Below are 10,686 nucleotides of genomic sequence, written 5' to 3'. Positions count from 1 at the left end.
TTAAGCAGTTTAAGAAATCCTAGAGCAGTAAATACTGGATTTGCAAGGATGCTTTGCTTTTTACATCAATTTCCTTTCACTTATCCTTTTTAGTAACTTACCAGTTCAGTCACATTTTAAAAAATTAAATTCTGCTAGACTGTGTCATACTATTGTTATTGCTTCTAATAATAGCTTCCTTCCTCTGCACCCCCACTAAGAGGAAGTAGCTGGAGTCACAGAATCTAGAGTATTGGAAAAGTACCCAAAACACATTTTTGACACTTAGTTTATGACTGAAAACAGTTGTTTTGTATTTGATTCAAGTTGTTCAACCATATTTTCATGGTAGTGGGTGAAGGCAGTTCAGGCAAATTTCATAAGTTCTACTGAACGAATCTGTATTATAGTATTAGAGTGAAAACTTGATGCAGAAAAGGATAAATGGGTACTGGATTGAGAAACACAAATGATTGGCTTCGTGGTTTGTTATAGTCTCAGATTCAGCAAGGGAAATGGTCAAGCATAATATTAGGAGTTTTGGAAGTTTCTTGTGTTCAGAAACTTACTAAGAATACACACATATGTACATGATTTCCAAAATGAACCAGGAAATCAGTGAGATTTTTAAACACATATACATCATGTATACATAGCTCCAGAACAACCTGAAAATGTGCAGAGGACTTTCTGAAATAATAGAATTCAAGGCACTAGAATTTAATCCAAAGTAAATTAGAGAGTATACATGTTGGATATCATGATGCAGGTTTCTGTAAGAATTGTTTCCTTTTTTGTTGTTTTTTAATAGTTTTGTCCTTCTTATTTACTTACATCCACAGAGCATATTTATGTCTAAGAAAACTAACTCAAATTAACTGAAGCAAATGGATTATTCTGAAAGAAAAGGGAAAGTTAAAAAAAGCTAATTGCTTTCTCTAGAGCTTCATTTATAAAAGAACACGATTACTGGAAGTACCCTTTGTCCTAGCAAATTAACTCATTGTGAGAATCTTTCTTAAGCGCTTTTTATGATTGAATAAATGTTTAAAATAGTGGTGACATACTTTCCCCTAACAATTTACTCATAAAAGTTTGAATACTTGTGTGAACTGAATCTAAGAGACTAGAGAAAGCCAACCAAGATAGAGATATATGGTCTCAACACCTGCCATTTGGTGCCTAATAAAGAAGTTCTAGTCTATTTCCTTTCAGGTGTGGAACATCTGTGAATTCAAAGCTGTCAATCACACTGCTTAAGGTTGAGTTCAGTTCTTCAACCCTCTGTTTCCTGGGGGACTGAATTGGATGAGTTTGCAGGTCCCATCCAGCACCCACACAGCATCTCTCCTTGAGTACGGAGTGGGGGTGTTGCTTGTGAATGTGATGGGATGTCACTCCCATGATTAAGAAGGACTTCGCAGATATAATTAAGGTTCTGAATAAACTACCTTAGAGTTAATCCCAAGGGATATTGTCCTGGGTGGGCTTGACTTAATCAGGTGAGTCCTTAAAAGGAACCGGGTCCTTTCTGAAGGAAGATTGGAGGTAGCAACAGCCATGCTGTAAACTGCCTATAGGGGTGGGGAGCTGCAAAGACCCTTTGCTAGCAAATTGACCACCTCAGTCCTATAGCCACAAGGAAATGAATTGTGCCAACAACTTGAAGGCACTTGAAAGTGGATCTTTACCTAGTGGAGCCTTCAGGGAGGATGCAGTCAGCTGACATCTTGATTTCAGACTACTGAGCCCCTGAGCAGAGAACCCAGTCATGCTGTACCGGTGTAACCCACAGAAACTGTGAGATGATAATAAATTTGTGCTGTTTTAAGCTGCTAAGCTTGTGGAAATTTTTATATGGCAATAGAAAACTAACATATGTGCTCTGATTTTATTAAATACAAGACTTGTTCAGGTTACTAGACTATGGCTCCTCAGACAGCTGGTGGTAACACACCCTACTATATGCCCTTCTACAGAGAGATGAATAAACTTCCCTGAAGGTTGATGCTGCACATCAAACCACTCCACAAAGCAAACATATGTTAATCTGTATGTTTAAAACCTTTTTGAAAATAAGATCTGTGATATGGTTTGAATTTGCGTCCCCATCCAAATCTCATGCCAAATTGGGGAATGTTGGAGGAGGGGCCTGGTGGGAGGTGACTGGATCATGGGGGTGGATTTCCCCCTTGCTGTTCTTGTGATAGTGAGTTCTCATGAGATTTGGTTTTTTTAAAAGTGTGTAGCACCTCCCTCTTCTCTCTCTTCCTCCTGCGCCAGCCACGCAAGATGTGCCTGCTTCCCCTTTGTCTTCTCCCATGATTTTAAATTTCCTGAGGCTTCCCCAGCCATGCCTCCTGTGTAGCCTGCAGAACTGTGAGCCAATTAAACCTTTCTTTATAAATTACCCAGTCTTAGGTAGTTCTCTATAGCAGTGTGAGAATGGACTAATACAATCTGTCTATAGCTTAGAATACCAAGAAACTTCCAGCCAAGGGTCCTGAGAGGCTATTCTACTTTGTCACCTATTTTATCTTCATTCTCTTTTCTTCTCATACTGTTGGTGCAAGTAAAGCTCTCAGACGTACCTGTTCAGCATTTTAACCTACTACTCCAATGTGGCAGCTCTGGGCAGTTATGACAGCATTGGACTTAAAAGATTAAACTCTTTGTTCTGACACCAACTAGTCATGTTACTTTGGGTTTCCTTTATCTATAAAAGACAGTGTGTTATGATGTATTCCACTTATGACTGAAAAATTATTTGGTATCTGATCCAAGCTGCTTAACCATATTTGCGTGTTATGACAAGTATGTTTTGTCTCGAGACTGCTCAAGATGAGCGTGGGAAAACTGCTGGTTTCAAGGACCACTCAAATTTTCCCTCCAGGAAGACTTGAAAATGTGCACAAATCTTGTCCCTATGGGTCAGGGAGATATTTCTCTGTATTCTTGTCAGTTAAACCAGTTGTCTTCAAATATGTTAACACGTGGGAGATCGGTCTCACTCTTCATGGCAGGCAACATGTGTGGGGAATAAGGAAGGTATGAGACTCTTTGGACATTATAGGGAGATAATTTTTATTCAATACAAGGACAAATTAAGATGCAGATGTGAAAGAACTGATTTGATAATTTTATTGAGGTGCCAAGAATGCAAGAGTGGATAAAAGACAGGAAAAAGTTTGGAGAATTGTCAAGGAGGTGGAGGTAATATGTCAGCAAAGCAAGGCTAGACTCCATGGATGTTTTAAATGCATTATTTCCTCTCATTCTCACACCTAACCTGTGGAGTAGTACTATGATTATCACTTAGGGAAGCAGGCTGAAACTGGCTTAACTTTCCCAAGTCACACGGGCAGTCTTACCTCAGAGCCCTCACTCCTAACAACCATTGTTTCCAGTTGGAACAGAAGATTTCTAGTCTGTCTCTTTGGGCCAGGGAGAGAAGGGGAGCCCTATGCTTTCGAGGGCCCATATTGTTCTGATATCAGGAAACCTAGAGTTGATGGTAAACATTTAGGGGAGAAAGAGCTGGAGACTGTTGTAAAGTAACCAATCCTTTCCGACCTAGCTGGAGATTTTCTTGACAGGAGCTCTAGTCTCCTAGAAAATTGTGTCCTCTAGGGACGGAGACCACCCTGTCACATCCCGGGTCAGTATGGTGTTTGTTGGCAGGTTAACATTCTTTGTGGCTCTATTTTGAATTTATCAGAGGGTTGGGACTCTTTAACCACCTGATTTTGTTATCTCCAGGATATTTTTCAGTGTAGAAGAGGGACCTGTCCCATTCATGCTATTTTTATGGAGAGGTAGCTGCCATTTGGGAGGCTGTGTATTTCATTGGTGACAGACCAGGAATCAAGAACCCTGAGAACCTCTAACATCACCATCCTGGGGCTTCCCTGCTGCCCCTCTGCAACACCCCCCAGGTCCCAGGTCCTGAGCACGTGCCTGATTTCAGAATGATCAGTGCCACACTGCTATCTTCCCTGTGTGTCTGGCAGTCAGGCAGACTTCTTGTTAGCCTGCCTCCTGCTTGCTCCTGTCAGAGAACTATGTGTGAATACTAGGATTGGGGAAACTACGTGGCAATTCTGACTCGTTGCAGCTTCAGCAACAGGCTCCACAATGAGCTCCAAGCATGACAGTGGGTCCAATGCTATGTCTGGGGAAAACGAAGAACTACACTGAAGAGCAGCTACACCTGACACGGGGACAAGGAGAAACAGGACACACTAAAGGACAGGCTAACCTGACACTGAACTGCATCTTTGGAGGCCTGCAGTGCTGTCCTTATAGAAATGCAAAGCAGATCCAAAAGAAATTACTATGATCTTGAAAAGGTCAGAGTGAGGTTGAATATTGATTTTCTTTAAGATGCTTTATCAATTAGAGACCAGAGGTTTTTTTTCCTGATGATATTTATTTCATAAATGTAATTATTTTTCTAAAACATATTAAAATAGAAAACATGTTCTTTTAATCAATTTATACAAAGAAAATACCCATATAGTAATAAAAATACTGAAAATATATGAAAAGCACCAGAACATTAGAGAAATTACACTGGCAACAATTCTAGGAATATATTTTTTTGTAGTTGTATAATAAAGTGCTATTAAATCCAGTCAAAATTAGTGGCGATATATAAAAACAGTTATGGTAGTATGAAATTTGAGGCCAGGTTTACCAGCAATCGCATTTTCAGGCTACTTGCAGATCAAGGTAATGATATTTCACTAGTGCTTCCATGGAAAATCGATTAATTTCCATTCCTAAGTGAAAACAAGTATCTAAATCTAAATGTTGGTTCCTTGGTAATTTGGTCATGAATAGGTAATGACATGATTAAAAATAAAATTACTGATTAGAGTACCAAAAATAATCATGCAATTATGATTAAATAAAAACAAATGAAGACAGAATAAAATCAAGTGTAAATATATGATTAATCAAGACAAGTACAAACGTTTAGATGCCTTTGATTTTATAGTTAATTTTCAGTAATCCTGCTTAGTCACATTTAATAGATACACAAACATTAACAGGATATGTTATTAAAGTCAACTGACCAGACATTGAGCAAGGATATTTTAGTGGGTCAACATAATTTTTCATATGAAACATTAAAGGGACACCGTTAGGACAATACATTTTCAATCTTGGCTAATTATTTCCTCATTTATTTGCCAAGGAACAGAAAACATACACAACTACTTTGGGATTAGATTATATTAAGGCCAAAAATCTACCATGTAAGGGGAAGCCACTGTGCACACATACAGGGAGATACTGTGCACAGTACTTAGGGTGGACTGCAGTCCGTTTCACAGCTGGAGGTGGCAAACTGAAACAGAAAAGCCCAAATTAAGACAAAGTAGCACACCAGTGTCCTTTTAAGGTTTTATTTTCTAGGCCAATTTTGAAGGAATTCTGTTATATCATTCTTCATAACTCAATTTTGGAATCAACTTCTTGAAGATGAAAGCCAACAACACTACCCTTCAGAATAGTAATAAAATCTCTAAACATGGCTCAATCAAAACTCAACATTTTACAGGCAGACTGTTTTTTCTTTCAAATAAAGTAGATGCACATGTGAAGCAACATAGACCCAAACAAACTGGCCATATTAATGAGAAAACAAACTAATTTCATCGCCTCTGCTACTGCAAGGTGTATCTTGTTAGGATTTTAGGAATACCGGGTGGGTACTACCATATCAAAGGCAGAATATCAAGTAAGTCAATTGGTCCTAGTTTGAAGGTTTCAGAGATCATCGTGAGTTACATTTTTCATTTTTTAAATGGAGAGCTGACACCTGGGCATCTATGTTTCTTTTTATTTTTTTCTTTTCACCCTTCTAGATACTCTAGTATTTTGTAAATTTCCTTGTCATGGGCTGACTTTAACAAGGAACATTTTAAAATCTAAATTTATTATCCTGCTTAGCATCTCATACAACTAACTTTTCAAAACATTTATATCTAACACCTTTCATTTAGAAATGAGGAGGGAGACAGTGCAATTCATGGTCCACAGAGACTCCTCTGCTCTGGAATGGGGGTGAAGATGGGACAACAGAAGGTCAGGCCTTTTTAATAAATTAGGCAAAAAGTTCAGTGTCCAGCTATAGTGGACAACATGAAACTCCATAAAAATGACTCGATAGGGGGACTGCTTGAGACTTTTCTTTTGGGCATTACTAACAGAATTCAAAGAAATTCCAACCACGCTTAGTTTTCCAAATTCTACTGAAATGAGAGTGTTCATAAAAAAGTCTGAGATTAATAAAAGGCAGGCTGTTAAGGAACACTGAGAAACAAGGGTTAAGGTGGTTTGGCATTAAATCGGTTTACATTCCAAAAGAATATTGACCATCACCTGGGAGGAATTCTCAACATTACAAAGTCATGGTTACATAAATTCCTCTATATAAGTATGTTTTCTTTCTCAGTATACATGTTCTTCTATATACATAGTATAGAAAAGCTAGTAAGTCAGCTCAGCTATAATAATTCTGTCATAAAAAAGCAGATTACATTTTTTGGCTGCAACAAAGCATGTTACTTATACTTTTCAGTTTAGCTAATGTATTTACACGATAAAACTTAAGCTTTAAAAGTATTCAGATCAAAAGGAAAAAATAAATTATATTTAAACTATTAATTTACACAATGGATATGCCTTTACTTACTTTACTAAATAGCTATAGTCTCTTATAATCAATTTCTCCAGCATTTCTTTATTCTAGCAGTTTATTTTCAAGACATGTATGTGTTCCCCTCTAAGTGCTGCATATTTCCTTTTAGGAAGCACAGATGTGCAATGTTTTTAGTAGCTTGGTAGAGTTTTAGGTCTGTTACTTTTTCCAACTAATGGACGAAGGAGCCGTGGTTCCTATTTGGCACCACTTCTTTAACTGTACAATAAATAGAAGAAGGAGGTGACAAAAGCAAGCAAGAGCATTGTTAAGGAAAGCAGCAGCTGCTGGAACCAGATACAACGCTGAACTTGGTCTTCAAGCTTCCTATTGCTTTCTAGTAAATGACTGAGCTGAAGAGGGAAAAAGGGATGAAAGATTTATATCAATAAAACAGTCATTAATCATGGGCACGACAAACAGGAATACTAGAAATCCAAACACTGAAAGGATGGGGCCCACTACTCTCTGTAAGGCTGGTGGAAGGAGGTGGAAGTGCAACAGGGCATTAGATTTGTTTGGTGGACAGATATGTCTATGCTTATTCTCATTTTGAGAGGTCTACATTTCTAGCTGAGACAGGAGCAGAGCAGTCAGTTCCTGGAGGTACAGAAACCCTTAAGTAGCCTTCAGCTACTCGGAGAGCCCCTCTGTCTCTTTCAAATTTAAATGCACTACTTGGTACTTTTTTTTCTGCAAGACTGAATTATTTGATACTCCCCAAAGCACCTTGTGCTTTGCTAAAAATGGCCAAAGCTTTCAAATGGTTAGTAGATCTCCAAAAATAACTCATTTCTTACACCATTTCTTTTCTTTTCTTTTTTTTTTATTGAGAAACGGTCTTGTTCTGTTGCCCAGACTGGAGGGCAGTGGCATGATCACGGCTCACTGCAGCCTTGACCTCCCAGGCTCAAGCAATCCTCCTGCCTCAGACTCCCTAGTAGCTGGGACTATAGATGTGTGCCACCACACCTGGTTAATTTTCAGTTTTTTTGTAGAGACAGGGTCTCGCTATATTGCCCAGACTGGCCTCAAACTCCTGGGCTCAAGTGATCCTCCTGCCTTGGCCTCCCAAAGTGCTGGGATTACAGGCAGCACTGCACCTGGCCTGCCTACCATTTCTGATTTGGCATCTCTTCACAAAGAAGACAGTATTTCTGTTGTGTCTATGCCAAAGGTTTTTCCTTATGTCCGTGAGAAAAAAAGGGATTTCTAATGTTGATCAGCATTAATAACTTTGTTTGGGTAGGAAGAAAGTATACTTACCTGTAGACATATATCTTCACTGGTTTTATCTGACATGTTGAAAGCACTGTCTTTTAACGTAAGAGTGTTTGGTTTACTGCTTTCAACAGTATGGCATCTTAACCTATGAAAATCCAAAGAAAACATAACTTCTTAAAAATGTTAATGAATTTTCTTATAAAAGTAAAATATAAAATGAAAACAGCTAAACACAGAAGACTATGTAACAGAGGTGAAAACCCTCATTCCTCTTCCCCAGGTTCACCTAACACAGCTGCTCTGTGTATATGTATCTTCCAGCTTCGTTAATTAATGTACGTATAAGGAACACAACATATGGCAGATACCATTCAGTAAAATTCAAATGAAAGTTTTTATATGGTATTCAGTAGAATTCATCAAAATATCTTATGATTTGAAGGAAATCACCCTTTCTAGATAGGAGAAAGGTACTTTCCTTGAGCTTCAGTACCCCACCACCAAGCCTCCCTCCCACTTTCTGCAGAACAGTGATCTCCTCTCACAGTTACAGAAAAGCAAACCATCAGTAATTGGTACAGCAAAAAACAAAGAAAACAAAGCAACTCGAACATAACAAAACCAAAAATAACCCTTCATTTTGAGAGACTGTTTCATAAGAACTTCAAATTAATCTACAACACCTTTTATACCAGTGTTTCTTACCCTTTCAAAACATTCCCATAACCATGTCTTTGAACAAAAGAAAAACTCTTGATAAAAACAGAAAGTAGGCCCTCCTGTAATAGAATTTGAAAATTTAAATATTACATGTAAAAACAAGGCAGGCTGCTGACCTCCATTTGCTTCTCCCTCCTCTGGACCAAGGCTAATCTCCCCTGCTTTGGTCCCCCACACACTTTCAGCCTTCTCAGGAATTTCACTGTTCATAATCTATTTTCATGATCTCTCAGCTAAGCTTTTGAGTTTTTGTAGAGAGGAGGTTTCCCTATGTTGCCCAGGCTGGTCTTAGACTCCTGGGCACAAGCAATCCTCCCACCTCAGCCTCTCAAAGTGTTGGGATTACAGGTGTGAGCCACTGTGCCCAGCCCTGAAGATTTCATTCAACCATAGCCATTATCAGGTTTCCCAGCTTCTCCTCTATAAAGTAGGAAAAATGCCTTCCTCCCTCACAGGGCTGTCTTCGTGACTGAATGAATCAGTATGTCGAAAGCATCTAGAACAGTGCTGGCATATAGCAAATTCCATTTTAGTGTGAACTTGGTATCACTGCCCACCGTCTAGTTTCTACGCAGTACCCAGAAGAATCCTTAAAAAAAAAAATAAGCCCGTATCACCTCATGGCTCTGCTTAGCACCGCCTAATAGTTTTTCCTCTCACTCAGAAGTCCTCACCATAGGGACGATCTGATATCCTACTACCTCTGTCCCCATCTCTCACCATGCTCCTCCCTTACTGGAGTCATGAGACAGTGACTTCCTTGTTGTTCCTCCCAAAGGCCAAGCACACTCCTTTTGCATTTGTTGTTCTGTCTGGAAAGGTCTCTGTCCAGTTATCTATGTGGCTTGCTTCAGGGCCTACTCTAATGTCATTGGAATGGCCATCCTTAACTACCCTATAAAGCAAGATTTCTCAACCTTGGCACTATGGACATTTGGAGCCAGATCATTTTTGGGGGATGGGGCTGTCCTGTGTACTGCTAGTGGTTTAGCAGCATCCCTGTGCTGCCCCCATGAGATGCCCATTGTACCCCATCACCCAGTTGTGATAACCAAAAGTGTCTCCAGACATTGACAGATGTCCCCTGGGGGGAAAAATGGGAACACTCCAATAAACCACAATTCCAATAAAAAAAAAAGCAAAATAAAACTACAATACAGTCTTTTCTCCTTTTCTATGCATCTTTTCAAGAAATTTGTCACAACCTGATATATCTATATACATGCACATACACATATATATCTATATACACAAGTTTTCCCCCCTCTTAAGTAGGATAATGTCCATAACCAATTTTTCTCACTAGATTTGTTTTCTAAAATATATTACAGATGTTTTTCCATGTCAGAACAAATAGACTTGCTGTACCTTTTTGAGTGGTTGCAGCACGCTTTAGTATGGATATACTCAAACGTATCTCACTATTGCTTTACTGGTTACCATTTAGATTCTTTCTTTCCAGTTTTTCGCTATTACAAACAATGCTGTAAAAACATTCTAGTATGTAAGGTGAGCGTTCCTACAGGGAGAACTGCTGAGACAATCTGTGTTTGTGATCTGGACAGATCCAGACTCTTGCACTGACTTGCAAGTGAGTTTCTGCTACTAGTGACCTCCTTGAGCAACACCAGGTCTCTTTCATCTGGGCATCCCCAGAGCCTTGCAGGACACCCAGCAGATGTAAGAAGAAAGGGAGGCCACCTGGTCCAAGGAGGCACTTTTCTCTTTCTGATTCTTCCCACTACATTTGAGAAGAATGTGAGGAAAAAGCTTACCTATGTTCCATGACTTTGTTTCTGGGAACTTCTTTCCAAAACTGAGTTAATTCTGCTGGGCCTGTGCCAGATGACTGTTCCATTTCTGCAGCCATTATCAGAAAACGGTCTTGGGCAGAGACCGTTAAACCTGCATTCCAAAAGGGTAATTCAGCATATAAACAGGAACCTTCAAAGGGGTTGCATATGCATGTGGTTTAAAGCATTATTCTGGAACTTAACATTAAGGAAAAAGAAGAAAATGGAAATATCTTTAAAAAGGAAAAAGTTCTAAAAGTG

General features: G+C 39.0%; 1 protein-coding gene across 2 annotated transcripts in view; it reads right to left on the bottom strand.

The window, feature by feature from the left end:
- Positions 1 to 4,388: 4,388 nt before the first annotated feature.
- MOSPD2 (motile sperm domain containing 2) overlaps positions 4,389 to 10,686 on the bottom strand; it is a 51,868-nt gene continuing 45,570 nt past the window's right edge. Inside the window, exons 13-15 of one of the 2 annotated variants that reach the window (XM_001100061.4) lie at positions 10,408 to 10,537; positions 7,955 to 8,057; positions 4,389 to 7,041 (exon numbers count right to left, since the gene is read on the bottom strand). In XM_001100061.4, the coding sequence (XP_001100061.1) occupies positions 6,904 to 7,041; positions 7,955 to 8,057; positions 10,408 to 10,537 (371 nt within the window). In that variant the 3' untranslated portion in view covers positions 4,389 to 6,903. The remainder of the gene's footprint in view (positions 7,042 to 7,954; positions 8,058 to 10,407; positions 10,538 to 10,686) is intronic. The other variant, XM_015126994.3, reaches the window with a different exon arrangement.

The sequence above is a fragment of the Macaca mulatta genome, chromosome X (genome assembly GCF_049350105.2).
Source record: "Macaca mulatta isolate MMU2019108-1 chromosome X, T2T-MMU8v2.0, whole genome shotgun sequence".
Lineage (NCBI taxonomy): Eukaryota > Metazoa > Chordata > Mammalia > Primates > Cercopithecidae > Macaca > Macaca mulatta.
The sequence above is the reverse complement of the archived record's forward strand: the minus strand, read 5'-3'. Positions and strand labels throughout refer to the sequence as shown.